Source organism: Paramormyrops kingsleyae, chromosome 4 (assembly GCF_048594095.1).
Source record: "Paramormyrops kingsleyae isolate MSU_618 chromosome 4, PKINGS_0.4, whole genome shotgun sequence".
Lineage (NCBI taxonomy): Eukaryota > Metazoa > Chordata > Actinopteri > Osteoglossiformes > Mormyridae > Paramormyrops > Paramormyrops kingsleyae.
The window spans coordinates 32,809,793-32,832,513 of record NC_132800.1 but is presented as its reverse complement, the minus strand read 5'-3'; the positions used below and the strand labels follow the sequence as shown (position 1 = coordinate 32,832,513).

The following is a 22,721-nucleotide window of genomic DNA, read 5'->3' as shown; positions in this document are numbered from 1 at the left end:
GAGCAAAAATGTGGATTGTGTGGGGGGTCTTGAGGACTGGGTTGGGAAATACAGCCCTAGTGTGCTGTATCTCAGAACCATCCTCACAGTCAAAGTCACAGTCGTGTCAGCAAGCATTCACACGCACACCAAAGACATCTCCACTGTTCTCTATTGAACGTACAGTAGAGAACCCATAAGGTCTCCTGGGCTGTAACGCAGACCATGGATCTCCATGCAGGGAGTGGCCCGAAAACCTTCTGGAGCTTCTCTCAGCAACACTGTCAGCTTTAGAGCTTCGTTAGAGAAGCAGGGTCACAAGTTATTCAGAAGGAAAGGTAAAGATGAGAGACAGTACCTCAGTTTTGCCCCCCGGAGCTGAGGTATGGGGGGTAATTATCTTGAACTGAGATCTATATCCGAGTTTCTGTTCAGCTGATTTTCAAGAAAGATGCCCAGTACAGTGTTTGTGTGTGTGTGTGTGTGTCTGTGTGTGAACCTCAAATCTATACATCTGAGAGTTTTGGTTGGGTGTGTGTATATGTCAGCACCTCAGACCTATAAATGTGTGTGTACGTGTCATTTTTTATATTGCTGGATCATCTCTCCTGCGATGTGTGGAAAACAGGTGCTGCAGCCCGGAAGCCACACCTGCAAAGAGGAACTTCTGCTCTTCGCAGTTTCCAAGGGCTTCGGTTGGCTTATAAGGTCACATATCAGAGTGTGCAAACTTCTACTTCAGTGGTTTCAGCAGATTATCTCCTCAGCTCATCTCTCACGGCGCACACTCACACACTAAGGAAATATTAACAGGCACCAAATAACATCTCGTTTTGCAACTGTGGATAGAAATCTTAGAGCATCAGTGCCCACACAGATGAAGCAGGGAATCCCCCCCACCCCGGACCATGGAGGTGTGAGGTCACAGTTCTGCCCTCTGTGTATTAGTCTTTATTTATTTTACATGTTGCTTTATGTAGCAAAACACAAACACAGCTATGAATACTGCTGTACACCAGTTACAGAGCTTGGTTTAATTGCTTGGGGATGTCTGGGTTATTATAGTGCGTCTCTCATCTGGAGTTTACAGTGTAACTCTAATCTAGCTAACCACAAATTCGACTGCTGAACCAAATGTGAGACAGCAGGTCAGCAGGAGTTGATGGCGCCAGCAGGGGGCGCCGTCATAACATCGCTGCTATGCTGGCATGCTGTCAAGGGTTTGACTCAGTGGCACTGAGATGAAATGGTGGTTCAGCTGCTTAATTATTGCTTATGGGGTCTTAATGAGCTCATAGCTGGCCTCAGCTGAGACGTGCGAGGCTGCATCGGTAGGGGGCTAACGAAGCACATGGCCAGACACACACCAGAGGCTAGCAAGCTGCTGTACCTGCAGAGGCTGAGGAGAGATAACCCCACAAACCTTCTGACCACTAGCTAAGATGGGGCCCTACTCAAAACTCACTTTGGGGCCCCCTGACACCCCTTGCCCCCCCCCCCCCCCCCCCCGCAACCCAAATCTAAATACATAGCTAGCATGTTCAGTCAAAAAAACGTAGCTTGGTTAGCAGAACATTCTGCTTTAGCATCTCCAACATAAGGAATGTGTTTATTTCATATTTAGTGTAGTGACAGTTTGTGGCCAACAGGGGGCCCGAAACAAATGTGTGGTTTGAGTGGTGGTAACCAGTGAATCAGAAATCTGCTGCTAACTGGACCATTATGTGGTTTTTTTTCGCTGTTCCGTTGGCGATGTAGTTGGACAGCCCTGAAACCCAACCGGGAACCCAGTGTGCGAAGCTCTATGGAGGCATCCGCGGCGAACAAAGAGCTCTTGTCCGAGGCCGTGTTGACCCTCGTCCTTGCTGTCCACCAGGTAGGGGCAGCCTCGGTATTTCAAGGAGTGCTGATCCGCTTTTGGCCCGTGAATTATGTGGGAGCTATTTTCAGACAAGGGAGGAGGACAGGCGGGATGGATCTCCCTGAGGATCGGTCCTTCTGGAGAAACAGCTGTGTTGGCACATCCACAGCTGTCCCTACAGCTGGCCAAGACACCCCAGCTAATCCTGACGCCTCTCCGCTGCTCCCTACATAATGGACAATAGGGGTCTAATGACCTCGGGGGATTCTGTTCTATCCAGTTCAGCAGCGTCAGCGATTAATTCAATTTGCCAGAGTCCCACTGGGGAATAAAGAATGAAGCAATTGCTCATTATACTACACATATTACAGTAGCCACTGCAGGGTTGACCTTTGACCTGAGCTGTGGAGCACACAAGGAGGCGAAGACGGGTGATAGCCGGGCCTTTTAATTTGCCGAAAATTTGCATTTTGGCCAAATGCGAACCCCGCCCAGACGTTATGTAACGGCGCTAACCATCTGTTCGGGACCTTGATGAAGTGAGTTCAGTGCGATAAAAATACTTAGCGATAGGATTCATCCTGACACACTTTGCCACGCACGGAATTACCGTTGCGGAGAAGAAAGGCGAGCCCTCAGCATAAACATGATGCCACGTCGACAAAAGATGTTTCAAATGTTTCCCCTAAAAATAGCAAAAAGGTAGCCATAACATTCGTTTGTAATGTCAACTTAAACTATGAAATACTACAAAATTATAATAATGCAGTAAATTCCACTGCTCACATGTATTGACCTGAAAAGGCGATTCTGGAACATAGAAGTTAATTTAGAGTTCTATAGTCGAGTGCCAAAATTATTTAAATAAAAGTTCATACTTTTTATACCTTAGTGGAGCCATTGTCTGTTCTTGTATTTCTCAAATCGAGCACAATCAATTTAGAGGGATGGTGCGGGAGCTTCAGAGCTGTGTGGGTTTTGCATGTTCTTCTCATGTTCTAGCCATGTTTCCTCCAGACCCTTCACTTTCTTCTCATAGTCCAAAAACAACCAGTTAAGTGAATTGGAATTTGTATATGTTGTGATAGCTTCCTGGGATAGGCTCAATGTTACCCTGAACTCGAAACTACGGTCTATGGGAAATCCATCTATTTTCTAAATGCTAATCCAGGTCAAGGTCACTTGGAGTCCATCCAAGCAGCGTAGGGTTCAAGGTTCCATCACAGGGCACATACACACACACATACACACACACACGGATAATACAGACAGCATACTCAATGCAATGTATCAAGTCCAGCTATTTACTGCTAAGCACAGGAAACAGTCAGCGAGACAAATTCCTCTGTCAGTATTTACTTCACAATTTATTAAATACAGCATATGCAATTATAATATACTTATGTACATGTACACACACTGTACATCATTTGCAGTTTATGGTAAAATTTTATTGCTGCATGACCGTCTTAGACAACCCGGTACAAATACGCTAAGAGTCTTAGCGGTAGAAAATGTTGCCTATTACGCTACAGGATGCAATGGGAGGTCTGTAAAATCCGGAAAAGTTCTATCGCGAAGAGAGCGAGACATGCATGGTGGCCGTAAAGAGGAGGTCCAGAACGTCCCACAGAAACAACATCGCAATATCTCGTGCGTGATACAATATGACAATTAGTCACACAAGTCAGGTTGTTTTTCGGACAGCACTAATCCATCATCTTCATGTGAATGACACTTTTTAAACCAACACTGATATGACTGCACCTCGGGTTAATGAGGAAAAGCAACATATTCAAGGTTAAGAGCACCTTTTCCCAGGTAGAACAGAACTTCTTCTATGATTCCAACCTAACTGAGAAACCCCCTCTGGAGAGGAGCCATCGATATCAAAGTTGCAGAGATTAAGGCTTTTCAGAGACACTGGCATCGATGTGTACAAGCTATTCAAGTGTTACCTCTGTGACATTCGTGGACTGAATGGTTGCAATCTCAATCTTGAAGGGTGCTAGAAGCATAGCTCATAGTCAGATTTGTTTTAGCCGGTATGCTAGGTCAACCCTATCTAAAATAGTGCAATTTCCCATTCCTCATCCACCATATTTACTGCTACTGTCATCTGCTTTACATTTATGCTCGTATTTGGTGTGTACGATGCTGCATCGTGACACTTCAGACGGTCTGAGATCCAGGGGACGACACATTACGTCAAGTAGGGAAGTATGGAAGAACAGAGGGAACAACACAAACAAAACCAAAGCACAAAGAAAACAAAACTGAAAAATCCCTGAGGACTACACCTACACATCAAATGGTTTCTTAAAAAAACACAGATAAATTAAAAGTATCATAAGTGCTACAGTACTTCTGAACACTGTCAGTCAAACACATGACCGAGCCACACCGCCTTCACTCTCTCTAGCTGTGTGAGGAACTGTATCCCAACTGAGCCACAATGAAGGGCGCTACAGAAACACTAACATGATGCTAACAAGGAATGCTACTCATGCTTTGGGAGAATTGCGATTGTGCGTTGAGTCAGATGTGCCCTTCTAAAGTTTATTGTTGAGTATTTGTAGTTCTTTTCTCTCTTTTGAACATGGTAGGATAAAGGGAGAGGGTATGGAGGTGTAGGCGAGTCCTGGCTGTTAAAGGTCTCTCAGGCTGCTCCCGTTCTCGATGACGGCCTTAGCAAACTGCCTGAAGACCCGGTCCATGTAGGTGCTTCTGCGAGGCCACAGGCCCTCCAGGAAGCCAATATGGCCGCCATGGCATGTGATCAGAAGAGCCAGGTTAGGGTTCTGCTTCACTGCCTCCACTGGAATGGCTGTGGAGATGCAAGCAAAGCCTCCGTCTTTACCGAGAAAACCAGACATAGCAATGAATGCAATTCTATAACGACTGAGTACTTGCAAAAACATCTGTTACGGTTCCATACTTATCTTTTAATATGTACTATGGCTGTTAGAGAGGGTAGTATAGTAAACAATGAGGTAATATAGTAGCTAAAGACAAAATGCGTAATTTGACGAGCACTAGCTCTGACAGGCTCTGCTGTAGATGCATTGGGCAAGTTCTTAACCTTTGACCCTAAGTACTTCTGCTCTCTAACTGATCTCTTGGCTTCACGTCATGCCGGCTCCCGTTTTTCAGCCAATCCTTGCTCTTATTTGGCACCCAGGCCTCACAGCATTACTGGAGTCACCCGCTCAGTAATGGTGTTACTGGAAAGCCCGAGGCTCGAGCACGGGTGCACTGCTCAGTCTAATAGGCAGGACACCATGTGCCCAGGACCCCCACAAATGCTTCGACGTCACATCTCACCATGGTGTGGGGAGAAGACATCATCAGCCGCGTTGAGACACAGCATGGGCACCTGGACGGACTTGAGGCGGTGCACAGGACTGGCGTCTTGGTAGTAGTCCTCATTGGTTGGGTAGCCAAACATGATGGATGTGAACCTCTCGTCAAATTCACGGATGGTCTTTGCCTGAGGGGGGACAGGGAGGGCAGGTGACACAGTGCGGCGAGCTCCAAATATTTGACATCAAAATATGAGAAGATCTGGCAGCCTCCTTCTCCCACAAATGCACTTCCTAAAGGTAATTTAGCAGCCCTGTAGGAACATCTAAGTCACCCTTCCATCATAAACACGCTCATGCGAGATCTGATTCTTCTGTAAGACAAATTATCCAGGAGGATGATTTTACAACGACGCAGTGATTTTATGGATGTGTCACCCCCATAATGGTTGGTTGAGGACGAGACAGACCTGAAAGGCCAAACGATGGCTTAACAGTCTCTAGTTCACTGAAGACGTACCTTCATCACGTGATCAATGTCAAAACATTTCTCAAGGACTGTCCTATGCCTGGAATAGAGCAGAAATTCACATGTAACAATCATAACAACCGCGACATAATGATCAACTTACTGTAGAGGTTTGTAATGCTAAAATGCTATCCTGCAGAACTATTTACGCTAATCTGTTCAGTCATGAGTAAACGATAGATACTCATCAGCGTAGCATCTGAAGGAGAACCACTTCAACAATCACTGATGAGTGGGCAGAGTCTGAAGGCCAGTCAAGGTCGCTGGCATGCTCTGCCAGGACTGGGAACTCGTCACTCCCTTCGAAATTATAAGGCTGTAATGTGAGTCTGAAACCAAGAGGGCGACGAGCAGCTGACTGCTTGTCAAAGAGACATAGTCAGGCTGGCTGGCACCAAACTCCAAGGTGACGTGCGAGGCAAGGTTCATGATGAGTTCATGATGAGTTCATGATGGGTTCATGATGCTGTTACCACCTGACTTTAAGCCTGATCATCATGAAGAGCCTTTATCATACTTCTGAAGCCCATCCTTGCATCCATCTATCCATCCATCCATCTATCCATCCAACCATCCATCCATCTTCTAACCACCTGTCCAGATGAGGATCGCCATTTTAACACTACCTGTATGTGGCTTTTTAAAAATTATTATTATTACTGTATTGTATCAATCGCTAAGTCCTTCAGCAGCCTTAACTATGGGTTTGCAGGGAAAAATAATTACAACAAAAGAGTGAATAACAAGTTAATGAGCAACAGCTATCAACATGTCTTCTGCTCCACGTCCGCTTCAAAGATGTGCTTCATCCTGATAACAGCGGGAGAACGTAAATTATAGCGCCGTCCTCTTTGACTTTCTGGGGATAAAGACGCACACAAACAACTCACAACAAATCACTTTGTCATCCTCGGACTGAGCCAGCAGGGATAGGCGTCGTGTTACGCGTCGCGGGTGTCTTCTGAACGTACGTCATCAGATTCCCTCATCACCTTCAAGAAACGATTCAAGACCCATCTGTTCCAGTAATTTCTTGCCCGATGTCTCTCCATGTTCCCTGAATGCTATTAATTAATGTTCGAATCATTGAATAGCTGTTGTATCAGATTCTTGCTTTCTTTGAAGGATGTTGTGTAGTTCTTGCTGCATTACTGCTTACACTTGTACCTGGACATTCATTGGAAGCTCAGCTTAGCTGCCCTTATGTGTAGTTGACTCCTATTTGTCTCATTTGTGTGTCACTTTGGACAATAACGTGCCTGCCTGTTGCACGGGCATACCGTCACCAGTAGGGGAGCTGCACACCTGTATGTTTTGCACAATCTTTACGGGTGGGTTTTGGTTCTCGCCATGACTGTCGCCATGACTCCCCATGGTTGCTGCCTCATCTGCTCCTTGGCCTTGTCGGCAAGCGAGTTGTTGTCCTGGGATTGGAACCGAGTCCCGGGATCTGTTAGAACTTGAAGGGCGGCTCTGAGCCCCATGTCACATGGACCGTGCGGGTGGCTCGTCCGCCGGGAGGGCGTTGTGAAGATACCCCGGGGGCCACGGAGCTAATCTAGGCTCTTGGTCCAGCTGGGCCTCTGTGTGAGCTTGTCAAGGGCAGATCCTCCCTGTGATTCACCTCAGGATCCTCGCTAATGTGCCACTGTGGCCCCCACCGTGCCGCCGTGTTATCTTCTCACGACATTGAAACAACCTTTCTGGTGAGGAACTCATGGTACAGGCGTTCGAAACAAGAAAATTATACGCTACGACAATTATGAAATGTTCCCACAACAATTAGCTACAGCTAAAACTTCACCTGGGATGTGGTGGGGAGGGGGGGGGGATTCCTGAGCACCCATCCTTTCTTCATGACCGATTGCAAGTGCCCCCGCCTGTCCTGAGTGTTCTTTTTTGAATATTATGGAGCATGAGCCCCCCGTTACAGAGTGCCCATTTTTGATCACAGACGATCACACTAATTTCTCCCCTCCCCCCTCCATAAAGTTTACTGGTGGAGCACCCGCCCTTCAAAAAGTCTCTGCACAGCCCTGTAATCAATCATAGAATCAATACAATACATCAAATTGCAAATGTAAGATGAACTGCAGTTCTGATGTAACAGTAACCGTCAGTAATCGATCTGTGATCGATTGAAATAGTCTGATCCTGTGAACATGCCTGATGTCTGTTGATTCTGTGGGCTTGAATCCGCAGAAACTGACACAGATTAACAACCCAGTGCCAGATACAAGGCGGCATATAACACAAAAAGGCAAGCTGGTATAAAACAGCAGCAGACACGTCCGTTTGCTCAATGCACCTTGCGTGTCTTGGGGAAAATGTCGCCACCCAGTAGGAGGACCTCGTTAAGGGCTTGGGCTTGCTAGCTTGGACATGTATGTCACGAGGGCAGAGTATCTCCCGAGATCGGAGCTTTGGAAGGCCGCCAGCAGAGGATCGCTTAGTCAGGCCTGCTTAATAATTAGCATGCTGCTGAGTGTGGATCCCATTGCCCTGGACGTAATCCCACTGCCTGTGGGTTCACACAGAACCAAGCTGGTCTGCAGAGCCCCATGCTGAACCTAAAAGACCCGTGAGGATCCAAACAGGCCTCGGCTGATTCAAAATCATTCAAAATGACCCATCTGCATGCAAACGGACACCACACCTCATCCTCATGGAAATCAACCATCGTTACCCATGCTAAATGGCGCGATCTGCCCTGGGGCGGGGCAGACCCACACTGACCGGTCCACAGAGGCCTGCAGGCAGCTGGTGAGGTAGGAGTTGAAGAGGAAGCGGTCCAGGGGTTTCTCCAGCGAGGCGGTGCACTCGAAGACGTCCCAGCCGGCTGAGAAGACCACCACCCCGCGCAGACACGTGTCCTGGCCCTTGCGGCCCAGATAGTTAGCCAGCATCATGCTGACAGGGAGACAAGCAGAAGGGCTTGTTCCGAAGGAGCAAAAATAATCAGGATACTTAACGTTTATCTCAATATGAAGTTCTGTGTTGAGAAAGGGCAAGACAAATCGTTGGCAGTGCAGTTTTAATCTAGAACCTTCTGTGCCAGCGATAACCATGATCATAAAATATTCCAAAAAATAGGTTAAAGGATTCTGGGTAATCTTTACAGCACTGCTCCTCAAAAGGTGTGATGTTTGTTTTTTTTTCCGTCCGTCTGTGTAATTTAAGAGAACAGTGGACGATTCAAATGGGCTTTTTTTTTTCGTGGGAGGGCGACATACTCACCCTCCCATGGAGACCCCGGCAGCCATCATGGGGGCTCCCTCACTGCTCCTGTACACGTGCTCGATGACAGCCTCCAGGTCCTCAGTGTTGGCGGCGCAGTACGTCCTCGGGGTCTGAGCAACATGGGAGGGAGCAGGTATTTAGAGACCACCTCTTATAGACAGTAAGGGTAGGGGGAGCGTCAGCAGGTCCTAGAACAATGGGCATTCATGACGTCATGCCGAGGGTCAGATGGGATGGGAGGAGGGCTACAGATGAACATGATGAGAGCACACGGAACAGCCCCCCCCAGGGAAGCAGGCCCCCATACCCACCTGCATCTGGCCCCCTATGTGATCACATGGTAAAGCCCTGATTATGGCCGACTGGCCCTCAGCATCCCACCAAGGCGCCCGAGCGCAGCGATACACGGATCTCACCCCCGACGACGCACAACGAAGCAATTCATCTGAAGCTGCCCCCCCCCCCCCCAGCCGGACCCTGGCTCCCTGCATCTTCCTGTTATCAAGCCGGAACAATGGCATTCTTGACACATACAGCGGTGCCAGTGTGGTGTAGCAGAGGGCATGAGATGGGGGTCTGGGGCTCTGTACAGGGGCAGGGGCACAGGGGGACTGACCCCAGACAAAAGCTGATTGGTCCCCAGTGTGCCCCCTCCCCTAGCATTCACTGATTTAAAACATTTCATTGGCTAATGACTAGGATGGACTCCTCTTCACATCACACACACACACACACCTTAAAAACAACTAGAATCGGCCCTGTGGGGGCGTAGAGGAACGTAGACAAACTGCAGCGGGCCAAGAGGGATGGACCGCAGAGTCAGGAGGCCCGCAGGAAGTGCCGAGTCAGCAAAGAGCAGAGCGAGGGAGGCCGGCGAGCACCAAGCCACCCGGGAAGAGCACGCTGTCAGCAGCATGAACCATCAGGAGGCCTGCCCTCCGTAAAGCGCAGCGGGCCGCGGCGGTGAGGGCAGCAAAGTCTAACAGGAGGCATGCAGAAGGAGGGCGGGGCCGTGTTGACTCAGGAGTGAGAGAGACAATGGCTCCTCCTTTCAAACCCGACGTTTTGCTTTTCCACCAAAAAAAGGTGCCAGAGTAATGGCCAGTCTGAGAAAGCAGCAGCGTCTGCCCCAGGGCTTAATCTAAAACCATCACCCCCCCCCCCCCCCCCACCACTTCACCATATGCTGTGCCAGTCTTGTGACTGGAGACGTCACCACCCCCCCAAAAAAAAAGACATCACGTTCCCACGAGGGTCACATTACTTCCATAGTCACAAGCGGGCCTCCGGAAAGCTCTGCGAAGAAGCGCCCCCCCCCCCCCTCAACTGTAAGTGTTCACAGCATCCATTTCCCAGCCTGTTCCAGGATTCAGACGGTACCAGAGAGGTTTGCATCCCTCCATGCAGCACAAACCGATGACTTTGCACTTTCATCTCATTACAGACTGAAATGGGATCAAGGAGCATGAGAACGATCCACGGATGTCATGATCTCACCCCACGTGACCCCAAATACAGCGGCCTCCAGAATTTCTGACAAAATGACCAAGAAAACGCCACAAAGTGCATCCTCACTGTTCACCTCATTGTTTATCTTACACTCAAATTATGAGACGAATTTAACCTTTCCAGGAAAAATACGTAAAGAAATCCTGAAAGAAAATTTAACATTTTATATATTGAACATTATTTTCCTCAAAACACACACATTACAGTAACTGGAGCGGCTAAAAATCTCATGACCAAAATCTAAATTATATACGGTCACATTTCACCTTTTATAAGCACATCAGAACTTTTAGGATCTCTTGAGTGGCGATGCCTGACTTCCTGTGCCACTGGGGTATAAATATGAGGTACCACACAGGCCAGGTCCCTTTGCCATCCATCACCATGGGTACAACCACAGCACGCACAGATGGGATGAGACAAACGGATGTTGACCTATATAAATCAAGCTGTGGCTATATAAATAAACAAAGCTGCACATGTGAAAAACCTATTTCTGCTGCTAAAGCGATAATTAAGAGGAAGCGTAAAACAGCTGGAGCTGAGATGTATCTGGCTGGGAACAGCAAGTCTCCAGAAGCAGGAGAAGATGCTGCATCCACACCAGCAAACTGATCGGCAGGTTTGCCAGGAGGAAACCTCTGGTGGAGCCAAACCACAAACGTCGGTGAAATGTCGGGTTCAGTGGTGAGATGAAACAAAGATACAGCTTTTTGGTTCGGCTGGAAATCTTGGTAGGATCCGTGGCGGCAGGAACTTAATCTAATGTGAGATTTTAGACCAAAATCTGGCTGCTTCCACCCACCAGGAAGCATTGGGCCATGGCTGGGTCATGCAGCTGGGCAATGATCCAAACTGTACCTCCGAATACAAACAGAAATGGCTCGCTAACCGCATAAGGCAGCTTTGGCAGTGCTGGCCTCCCCAGGCCTGTGAGCTAAATCCCCAAAGATATCCTGAGGGATTAGCTAGACAGGAGAGTTTGCAAACAATGTCTGAGGATTTTGAATGAAGGAGTGGTATCAGATCCCTTTAAATATGTGCCCAGATCCTTTTAAATCTGGTCTCAGATCCCTTTAATAGTGTGCTGAGATCCTTTTAAATGTGTGCATAGATCCCTTTACATGTGGTCTCAGACCCCTTTACATGTGGTCTCGGATCACTTTATATGTATGCTCAGATCGCTTAAAATGTATGCCTAGATCCATTTAAATCTGGTCTCAGATATATTTAAATCTGGTCTCAGATCCCTTTAAATGTGTGCCCAGATCCCTTTACATGTGGTCTCAGATCCCTTTACATGTGGTCTCAGATCCCTTTACATGTGTGCCCAGATCCCTTTAAGTCTGGTCTCAGATCCATTTAAATGTGTGCCCAGATCCCTTTAAATGTGTTCTCTCATCTCATCCACCAGTTTAAGAGAAGAGTAAGAAGTGCAAGAGTGTTTTGATAAAAAGAATTTAATGTAAATTATAGTTGATATCTTTTACTATACAGTTTGCTGTATTATTTAGGTAATAAGTACCTGGTTAATCATGATTTGCCAAAGAAATGAGCACAGAAACACTGAGAGACTCATGTTCTCACTTACCAGTAGTTGTTCCCCGGCCACCCCTCTGTTGTTGAAGACCACACATCTGAAAGGCAGCAAACATAATACCATTACACCTCCAACACAGGATTATTCACGTCGTGGTTATAATAAAGTATGCTTGAATTCCATTTGAAAGGTATGCCCTACATTTCGAAAGCCTGGAAGGTATTAACATCAACAAGAACACTTCAAAAGGAACATTTTGCAGGATTTTTTAAAACTTTGTGTTCTTCAGTCCCCTCTGAAGATGACTTTGCAATTTACATGGGGCTGTTCTTACTGCAGTGGGTCTGATCTTCCAAGGCCTGCTCAGAAATTATTCATTTGGGAGGGTGGGGGGTATTACTGTCTTTCTGTTACCCGTGGACCCTGTCACATGATGTTCATGTGTGCGTTTCGGGTGTGGGAACCTCCCTGCCACCTGTCTGGTGTGAGTCTAACATCTCCTAAAAAGCTGTAAGGCTGCTAGGAATCTGCTAGAACTTTCTATGCTTCAAAGATGGAGGTCAGGGAATGCGACGGGCCTTCAAAGCCCACAAGACAGCGGCTTTAGATGCCAGAGTTGACAGACATGACGTTTGAGGAGATCGAGAGCATAGCGGACACCTAATGCCGATGGACAATTCGGCCTCCTCCTCCACCAAATATTTGGATGTATAAAGTGATCGGTCAAATGAAACAGGTGTTGGTTTGAAGGTGGAGCCAAGGGCGTGGATTTGCTTTCAGGATTGGTATTCTCTCACAACATTGGCAGGGGCATGACCCTGCCATCCATCCCCTAATCTACACCCATGGGTGGAGCAGACAGGTGTTCTCCGCATACCTGCTTGTGACGGCAAATGAGTGCATGACCAAATCCCTCACTGTCCTTGATGAAACTTTAACTTGGCCCCATACAATTTTAATTGCCCCGAAGCAGATTACTCCGCGCTACCTCCTCAATGGCTTAGATCCACAGGCACCTACCTGTAGCCCAACTCGCGGCTCTGCTGCACCATGTGCAGGATGTAGGACTCGCGACTGGTGCCGGTGAGCCCCGGAAGCAGAAGCACGGTGGGTCTAGTGACGGGGTCGGGGTAGGCGGCGCTGTCATCGTTGTCAAACCAATCGAGGGAAATCTGTCCTCCATCTGCTGCTCTAATGAGCTCGCTGCGGGCATCCGAGAAAAGGTAGATAGAGACACTCAGAGACGGGATGTCACAAGGCACGGTCCGCCGCTCTCCACCAATGATCAGCGCCTCAAAGTTTCACAGTCGTCTCCTCAAAGTTGAAGTTAGTATTTAACGTCTCTGACGGAGAGCAAATCGCTTGCACCTGTCATGGGGGCCTCGCCTAGCTGCTTACGAATTTTGCGGGCGAAGGCGTCAGAGGTTTTCAGGTGTTTAGTAACGCGTCTGAATTCCCTCTTTCTGATTTCGCCCTGTGTGGACCCTGTCTGGAGCGAGCAGTAGCTCACAGGTGGATTTGCTCAGCACTCGATCACTGTGTCCTCATGCAAGGCAGGGATAACACAGGATGAATGCAGCTTAATGAGAAAGGCAGATTAATGACAAACACACTAGGGAGATTCTATAGCACCCGTGGCCACTACATAAAATTCAGACTGATCGCCATTATTGTCAGATTACATTAAACAAATAACAATATAAAATATTAAACACAAAATCCTGCAATCGACCAGCATCCCATCTGAGGTGTCCCCTGCCTTGTGGCCCAATGCATCTTGGGATAGATTCCAGGCTCCTCTGGCTTTAGATAAGTGGATGGATAGATGTGAATAGATGTCAGGGTAATGACTGTTCTCTTTAATTTACCAGCCCCCAAATGTATGTCTTTCCCTTTAACATCAAATACATGGCAATGTATTAAACAGCTTATATTCTTTAATTCTCATCTGAATATAGGCCAGTGTTTCAGTTCCATTCACTGCTTTTTTTGCGGTTTTACATTAGTGATCTGACCCTAAAATCCTTCATTTTATTCTCTCGTGTTCCTCCTACCGCAAAACGCCTTTCTGTATTTGGTGTGGGAATGCAATCCGGCTGTCCAAAGACTCCTTTGTCTGTACCAGACCTTATGGAATGTTCTGGACCCCTCCCCCTACAGCCCTCGTCCCAGCGAATGCGGTACTGGGGGGGGGGGGGGGGGGTGCAGCACCTGTGCCCAGCGCCGTGTGATGCGTGCGGCACCTTGCACCAGGTGGCGATGATCCCAAACAGGAGCCGCGTGTCTGTCGTGCAACAATTGGCTCTTTTATTTTAGAAGTGTTAACGTGCATCTCTGCAGCTGTGAGGGCTTTATGACAAGGTCGTTTTAGGACACCAATGCCAATTTTTTGCTAAGACCTACTTTGTTGGCTGCTCTCTTTCCTGGTTACCGGATTACAATGAGTTTCTTAAAAGTAATTCTATTAAATTTACTCTGGTGTTCCAAGAGCGTAGGTTTTGTTTTAGCATTGATAGGTCCTAAATCAGCCCCGCCCCCCTAAATGCACACAGTGTTGGCAAGGATATGCCCCTCCCATTCGTGGCCAAGTCTACACCTGTATAGTGTTCTCTATAGCCAAATCTACACCCGTATAGTGTTCTCTATAGCCAAATCTACACCCGTATAGTGTTCACTATAGCCAAATCTACACCCGTATAGTGTTCTCTATAGCCAAATCTACACCCGTATAGTGTTCTCTATAGCCAAATCTACACCCGTATAGTGTTCTCTATAGCCAAATCTACACCCGTATAGTGTTCTCTATAGCCAAATCTACACCCGTATAGTGTTCTCTATAGCCAAATCTACACCCGTATAGTGTTCTCTATAGCCAAATCTACACCCTTGTAGTGTTCTCTATAGCCAAATCTACACCCGTATAGTGTTCTCTATTTTGTCTATGACATTTAAGTTCTTGACGACTCCTTTGACTGCTTGAAGAAGGTCATGCTGGCTAAAATTGCAAAATGTTTACATGTAGAGTGAAATATGAATGCAGGAACATAGATTTCTGTTTGAATGAAGTGAACACGGACACGGAAATCTAAAACAGGCCGGAAGGTTCCTCTTGAATCACGTTTGCCTTCAGTTTTTTTGCACAGCAACTTTGAAGTCCGCCACCCTCCGACTGGTTGATGCAATCGCCCTATCAGAGCCCCCAGCTGTGTGTAAGAAGGTTCATTAGGGAGTATTTGAGTACAGGAGGACGATCAATACGCTGGGCCCCTATAAGAGAGACTTAGCTGGAGGAATCCTTCACAATCACTCAGATGGGCCGACTGAGAGAGCAGAGAGGCAGACTACTCAGCAAAGACAGTATGAAATTACAGAGCGTTAAGGATGCACAGAAGGTCAGCCTGGCAGCTTGGCACGGTGGCTGCGGAGAGACCTACTTGCAGAGTGAGGGGGGGCTTTTATAGGTGCACTGGAATCCCTGCATTTTCATGATATATATAAGACTTGCATTTCAGGACATCCTTGGTTGGGGTCAGAGCATTATTAGTCAGCTGCAAAGATCTGCAATCGAGGACAACAGCTTAGTCTAAGTTCAGTCCCAGGTGGTGCATGGACTAAATCATGAGCATGGGAACCAAACCTGAACCCCCCCCCCCCCCCAAAAGGTGTAATTCTCATTCTCTGCAAAAGAATAAAGGAAACTAAGAGATCGAAATGGCTGGTCCATAGAGGTAGAGAAGGTAGCACTTCCTCTATGTTTGAAATTAAATTAGAAAACAAGGGACTTCGAAATAACGCATTTACTAACATTTTATTGTCATTTAAAAACTCAATTTCACTCTACTTTGCAAAAAAAAAAATCACTATTGTGATATTGTTAGATGAATTATCTATTTGCATTCTCTTTTTTTCAGTCACCCCTGCTAAATACCCCGTAACGTCCCCATTTTATGCTATTTTTTAAGTTCGATTCACAGTTTACACGTGAACTTAGATTCCACGTTTGCTTTTATACTGCATCACGCTCAAGGCTATAAGCACAGGATCCCAGCCTGGGAACTGAACCGGCAACCTTTAGGTTACAAGTTCCGTAATATCTACAATCCCTAACAACCATGCTATTTGTCACCCTGAGTGCTTTTCTGTCCCTGGATACTCTGACATATGAGCAGGTCAAGAACCTGGGAACTTGCCTGGACCAAAATGATCCCCTGAATGAGGTAATGTACCCTGCTGAAGGAAAATCTGGCAAAGCTGTCATGCTGTGAGATCAGGATTAGGAACCATGTCTCTGTACTCTTCTGGATGGCTAAGTCCACAGGAGCAGTGATGTATTCTGCAGTCATATACAATGAATCTACGCTTGACTAAATAGCAGGACAAAGGGCAGTAGACCCAGGCCGTGCACCCAGCGCCATCTACGACAGAGCTACTCAACTCTGCTCCCAGACGGGCTTCCGTCCAGAACGTTTCTGGCTCTTTAAGGTCCGCCGGCTCTGTCGGAACTCAGGAGGGGAATGAAACATACTTAACCAAGACAACCGCTGATGGACTTGGCAGTGCTTAGCCAGAAGTAAAAACCTGCAGATGCCGCAGCCCTCTAGAGGAGAAGCTGTAGAGTTCCGTCGCAGCTTCACTGCAATCCCACACACTCGGTCCAGCTTCAGAAACGTGCTGCAGCCATGAATCTGGCCCAGCTTCTGCCCCAATGCTCTGGATTCCATAACGCCAAAAACCTAGAACCTCTTTGACATAAGAATAGTTGTGGAGGGGGGGGGACACTTGGAAGTCGATTAATTATCAAATCTACTTAATTAATGCTCGCCCATTAGTGTCCTGCCTGGTAATCCTCATGGGAATGTTCTTGCGCAGCCAGGGACCACCCAGTCAACACCTCTTACTTTTGCGAAGCTCCAGTGCCATAGATTGACTGGAGTCTAATGCCACGGTGCAGAAAGCCAATGAGAAAGAATCAAACGTCAAGCTGTCACTGCCGATTATGTAACCAGGTCAACGGCTGAAACGGTTGATAATGCAATGTACTTAATCTATATTTACACAGATCCCAAAGGTTCCTCTGCAACGCAGGTGTTTCACCACACGAGTGAGGAGACCGAGAGCTGAGATTATACCTGTTTAGCCTCAGGTTTCTTTTAAGGTTAAGATAACGGAATAACATCCTACTTACGAGAGACAACGGGAAATCAAAGAAAGTGTAACATCACAGACGCCATAACAGAAGGACAGGGTCACACCCATTATCCGTTGAATATCGTTGAAGGCATTTGTCCAATTCTTATGTCTTACTGTTTAGCTGGAGGGGGGGTTCAGCACCAGTCGGAACAGCAACAGAAACCAAGAGAAGGTGGCAAAGTGTCCCTGAGGTGATAACATGAGATGTCATGCAAAAATGTCTCTTTCCACCGATATGTCATAGTGCTGGAACAACAGCAACACAAAAATAGAGAATAATGACTCACTTTCTGTAGGTGACCCAGGGCTTCGCTGTGACGAAGGGTCTGAGGAGGGTCTGAACGCGGCTCTCCCAGCACCAAAAAGTGGGGTAATAGGTTTCCGACACCACGGGACATTGCTCCCTCAGGAACTCGCAGAACTTTTTCCCACCTCCAATAAGCTGAGGTTTCTGCAAAAGAAGGCGAGAATACGCTGTTCTTATCTGTCCGAATGGCGTCACGTCCTGAGCAGTCTTCACATCAATCACCAGACCAGGATTCCAGAACACCATTTCAATCACGCGGCAATGCATCTGCCATTAAAGAGGGACTTTACCAATCATCCCCTGGCTTAACACTGGGAGTGTTGATGCAACACTGGAGTGTCCCAACTTCACACTGACCAGTGCCCATTTTTCTGCGCAATAACAAGAGCCTTTTGAGAGAAGGTCATACAAGACTCCATCGAAGGGAGAATTAAATCATGTGAGCCCAACTTAAAGTCAACATTTTATATTAGGGACGGCAAATAATAACTAACATGGTCGTCTTAGCAGGACAGTCTATGGTCAGAAGTTAAACACTAGTTAAAGAGCTGGACTTTTTAACTAAAATCTCAATAGGAAATCCCAACTGGGAAGTCTAGGAGAATAGATCTGCTGTGATAACCTCTAAATGCTTTATCTGTATTCCAAAGCTTTATATGTTCAGATTAATGTCTCAGTAATACAGTATGTTTCAGTACGGTTACATGTTGTTTCTAATATTTTACACGACTTCTTTTTTTACACAAGCCTTTTAATACGGGTGTGTTTCCTTTTGCCTTATTCACAAGATATAATTTATGACTAATTAATTGTTCGTTTAAAGTAGGTCTATTAATTATTCATATTAACAACTACAGCATTATCGGTTATGTTATGATATGAACGCCGCATATAACATTTACAATTAACTGTAACAAGCGCAGTACTATATCTACTGTTCTCAGACATAAAAAAAATAAATTATTTTCCTAAAACCTTTGTGATGTAGTATAAAATACGTCACCTTTAGAATCGCGTGCTATATGAACGAATAACCTTACACTGCACTTCAATATATCACAGAGCTACGATGATTAATGTACTGAGGTTATTTATTACTTTGATATTATACGCGATGTACAGCAATTTAAAATGACAAACGACGAATCGTCTATAAAACTTTGTCAGATTTTTTTCCTTAATGATATCAATTTGCCTTGAAATACGCGATCTGCACAATCTATTGTCACCGAATGGTCACTAGGGCAAACGTGGAACAGCTGAACGCAAGCATTTTAAAACTGATTATGCGCTTTCGAAATAGAGACCGGTACGTTACGTTACCTGATGCATGCGTCCTATAATCGCAAAAAGCACCTAAATCCATTTGCCTTATCTACCTATGCCCCAACCATACCTTGGCTACAGCGATTAGGTAGTAGCAGGCGTACGCGGCGCTGAAGCCGAGTACGAGTGACAGCCCCACTCCAGAGCCGAAAAGCCCGATTTTAACTTGGTTTTCGAGGTAAACTGGCAGATCCCTTGTCAAGACATTGAAATTGAACTCCAGTGCGATCATTGCCGGGTCCCTGTTACTACACGGATGAAGGCAGCTGAGGGATGCCGCAGCGCAGTCAGCGTGTGCGAGAGTGAGACAAGCGAAAGCGATGACCGGGGAGATGCTGATCCTATAGCAGCCTGAAGGAGGCGATCGCGGACACGTCACTAAAACGCACCCCTAATGACATTCCAAGATACAACACCCAAAGGCTGAATTTGCACAATGGCTTTTTGGGAATAAGCCAATCCTGCAACTGCACGAAACGGGGCCGATCTTGTAATCATAGAGACACCCTGCTGAGGACGGTGGAGGAGGTACAGTGCGAATTCAGGTCGACATGGTTTACAAAGAACAAGATCAAGCTGCATGCAGTCATCAATTATTTGTAAACAGACGAATGCAGCTGCAAAAATGGTATTAAACCATTAATATAACCATTTAGATATGGCATCACGTTTATTGGACAAATAATAAAGATACATTGACAATATATTGACATTGCCCGTAGCATGCCAACGTATAACGTCAGTGTTACTGTGACAACTTCCGGAAAAAAAAATCACAAGTGAGGTTTGCCAGGTAAATTATTTATCTTCTTTTTTCCATATGAGTATATAATACTACGCACACTGCGCAGTCATTTCTGTTCGAGTAATACGATCACGAAGTGGTATTTAAGCTGTGATTATTGTTGGCCGCCACGGCCCCTTGTAGGGAAATGTAGTTCTGTATCCAATTCTTCAGTACACAGTCTTAACTTGGCCACTGGCACTACTAGAGATGGAGGATTGCTATTTGGAAATGTTATTCAGAATCTATAAATTTCAGACTACATATCGCTCCTGCTACACGAAGAATATTCCTCTGAAATAATTCTAAATAAGCCAGTAAGTGTGCCGATCGAAAGAAAATGTTATGAGTATAGGAATTTAATTGATCCTATACAAATAAACGGAGAGCAATAATGTACTACAAAGCTGTTTACAAAAAGACATTGTTAATGAATAGCGAAAATTATTTTAGTCATATTCTGCAATATTTATACCTTAAGCAATTACCGCCATATATCCTAACATTAATAGATGATGGAATATTTGAACATTTGTGCGTATGTAAGGTTAATACCAGACATGACCATCAGTGTTAGTTAAGATTTATGAAATGACCTCGACTGTAAGGAATTTCACTGTACATTTTGCAGCAACTTACTGTAAAATCACAGTAACTTTTCAGAGGAATTACATCTACTCAGCAGAGCATAAATAAAACTAGGAACAAATATAGAAAATGACTGTATGAAGATATAACCCATAAGAACATTTTCCTCAACATTAATAAAAATATTATGTTGCAGAATATCGCCTTCTTTCTTTGGTAGATCTGTGAATTACAATGTTTTGGACACATTCACAAGGAAAACTTTGAAAAACAATACATTGTTTCAGATTACTTAGGTGACTCTAGATGCTACACTGTCTCACATGAAATGTGTTCATTTAAATTCCACTCGAAATCTGCTAGTTTTGGCAGACGAGAGCTCACACGCGGATTAAGGGATGATGACTTTTCGTGGCCCACCCCTTCAGACATTTTACCAATAACCTTCTCATGAAAGGCTTTGGAACCATTTTCTATTCTGATGCCCAGAAAACACCTATATACGCAGAAGTCAAATACATATAAAATCTAATAAATACAAATAACTGGCGTCTATAATTGTTAATTTACAAATAAAATGCTTTCGCTTAAAGATGATGTCATTATTGTTTCTCAGGCAAATTACATTCCATGTAACTCAACTTGCCATGAAGAAGTCTCTTGATAATAAAAATAGTTCTCTCAGAATAACATAGCATGGAATACGTGGGAACCATCAAAAAACAAAGAATTAATAAGACTCAATCATTTTGGCACCTTTTAAAAGAACAAAAATATTGACACAAAAGTCTTTTTTTTACCTTTGTAGAAATTCAAGGGGTAATGTGGCTTCTTAAGAATTTTAGGATCAGTGGTCAGTGTTGACACACCACAATGAAATGTGCCCTCTGCATTTAACACATATGTAACGTCGTGACATAGCAGGGGGCAGCTACTGTAATTCAGCGCCCAGGGAGCAGTGCTTTGGGGGCGGTACCTTTATTTTTTATTTTTAGTAGGCACCCATAAAAACATAAACTGACTCCATTATCAGACTTAGGGTTTATTCATATTTAAGGTATGGTATTGGAATAATCAGTGCTTAAGTAATTACTATGTAAAATGTCCACTGTAGTATGTAGGGTAGGCTTGGGTCTTAGCGATTCTGGCAGGTTGAAAGTCTTCCCTACCACAGCAGGAACAGCAGAAACCCGCAAAACAGAAACTACTTTAGGGTATCTTAGACACAATAACAAATAGGCCTACAGTACCGTTTCGCATTTGCACTTGTTTCATGACTTTCATGCACATATGCAATTCTGCATGGATGAAAAGTGCATCAATCTTCTCCGTGAAGTACGTCATTGGGAGCGTTATGGCATACCAGGCTACCTTGCACCTTCGCCACACTAGGAGAGGACGGTCTTTACGTCATTTGTTGGGTTGGATCGGCTCAGAAATGCTGAACAATTTTCTTCCGCTTTTCGTAGGACTGTTCCAGCTTGGATAAAATTGGAATATCTGTCTATAATTGGAAGTACATGTAAAGGTCATTCTGAACAAACAAATATGGCCACCTTTTTTAGAGTTCTGCTATGGGGGGAGCAGGTGTGGCATTGATCTCCTTGTGCTGAACAACATAAGTGACCTTTAGTCATTAGTCTTAGACTACCCTCCCTGCCCCTGATGTAAGTCTTGTATGTACAGACTTGTCATCTCTTGATGTTTTTCTTCCAGGCGTTCTTCATCTTCACCCAAGTGGAAGATCATTGGGCTGCCACCTGTCACAGCCATAGTTATCCTTTGGTCCTCAACCACTGTGCTTCCCCTCAACTATCCGAGGTCTACCCAGTGGGCTGTCCTGGGGACCTAAGGGGTCCACACCTGCCCTGCAGAATTGAGGACCAACACTGCAGGGCCCTAAATGACACTGGCTCCACCATCTCTCTTGCCTGGCCAGGATTGACCAGGGCCTCCCAGCTGGTTGGACACCGACAACAGCCTGCTTCAGGTCTGTCCAGATGCTGGGATAGCGGCGCTTGAGGGACAGTGGACTCTTCACACACCACGAGCCACACAAGCGCTGAGGACACCAACGGAGTTGCCATTTGGCAGCCCTGTGGACCAAGACCTAGCAGGAGACCTGGGGCCGTTGTATGCGCAGGAGCTCCAGCAGCGTATGGAAATGGTCCGTCAGCTTGTCAGGAAGCACCAGGAGCAGGCCGGGGGCCACCAGAAGAGGGCAAATGGTGCCCATAGCCTGGACTAAGTTTGGTCAGAATGGGTTGGTTATTGCTGTTGGAGCGTATGTGTCTTTTGGGTCCGTGGGACGTCCAACCCTTAAGCAAGGGGGCTGCGTAGTGCATGGCGGTAGGGGATTGGATAAGCCGGACCCCGCCCCCTTCCCATCATTCTGTGCAGTAACCGCTTACCTGATGAGCGTCCACCCATGAGCTGACCGAGAGGTGTGAAAGGTGTGAGGGGCTGAGTCTGTAACTGAGTGTCTAGAAAAGATAGAAGTGGGAATGCCCTACTAGTTTTTTTTAAAGATACTAATAAAAGAGTATTTTTTTCTACCCACACTGTG

At 45.9% G+C, this 22,721-nt stretch overlaps 1 protein-coding gene across 2 annotated transcripts; it reads right to left on the bottom strand.

Moving 5' to 3' along the window:
• Nucleotides 1-3,188: 3,188 nt before the first annotated feature.
• Nucleotides 3,189-19,132, bottom strand: LOC111845984 (phospholipase ABHD3-like). Of its 2 annotated transcripts, none has more exons than XM_023815762.2 (9): nucleotides 18,854-19,132; nucleotides 17,438-17,601; nucleotides 12,981-13,163; nucleotides 12,012-12,057; nucleotides 8,909-9,021; nucleotides 8,408-8,581; nucleotides 5,663-5,711; nucleotides 5,165-5,330; nucleotides 3,189-4,667 (listed from the first exon to the last, which is right to left on the bottom strand). In XM_023815762.2, the coding sequence occupies exons 1-9, from the start codon at nucleotides 19,013-19,015 to the stop codon at nucleotides 4,489-4,491; spliced, it is 1,236 nt and encodes a 411-aa protein (XP_023671530.1). In that variant the 5' UTR covers nucleotides 19,016-19,132; the 3' UTR covers nucleotides 3,189-4,488. The 2 variants fall into 2 exon arrangements, with proteins under 2 accessions (XP_023671530.1, XP_023671531.1); XM_023815763.1 differs by having other exon boundaries at nucleotides 18,781-18,986.
• Nucleotides 19,133-22,721: the final 3,589 nt, after the last annotated feature.

Coding starts and splice junctions, on each gene's coding strand:
- LOC111845984 (XM_023815762.2), bottom strand. CDS start 19,015: ATGATCGCACTGGAGTTCAATTTCAATGTCTTGACAAGGGATCTGCCA. Junction 8,582..8,908: donor GCCGGGGTCTCCATGGGAGG/GTGAGTATGTCG, acceptor TCTCCCTGTCAG/CATGATGCTGGCTAACTATC. Junction 5,712..8,407: donor CTGCAGGCCTCTGTGGACCG/GTCAGTGTGGGT, acceptor GCTCTATTCCAG/GCATAGGACAGTCCTTGAGA.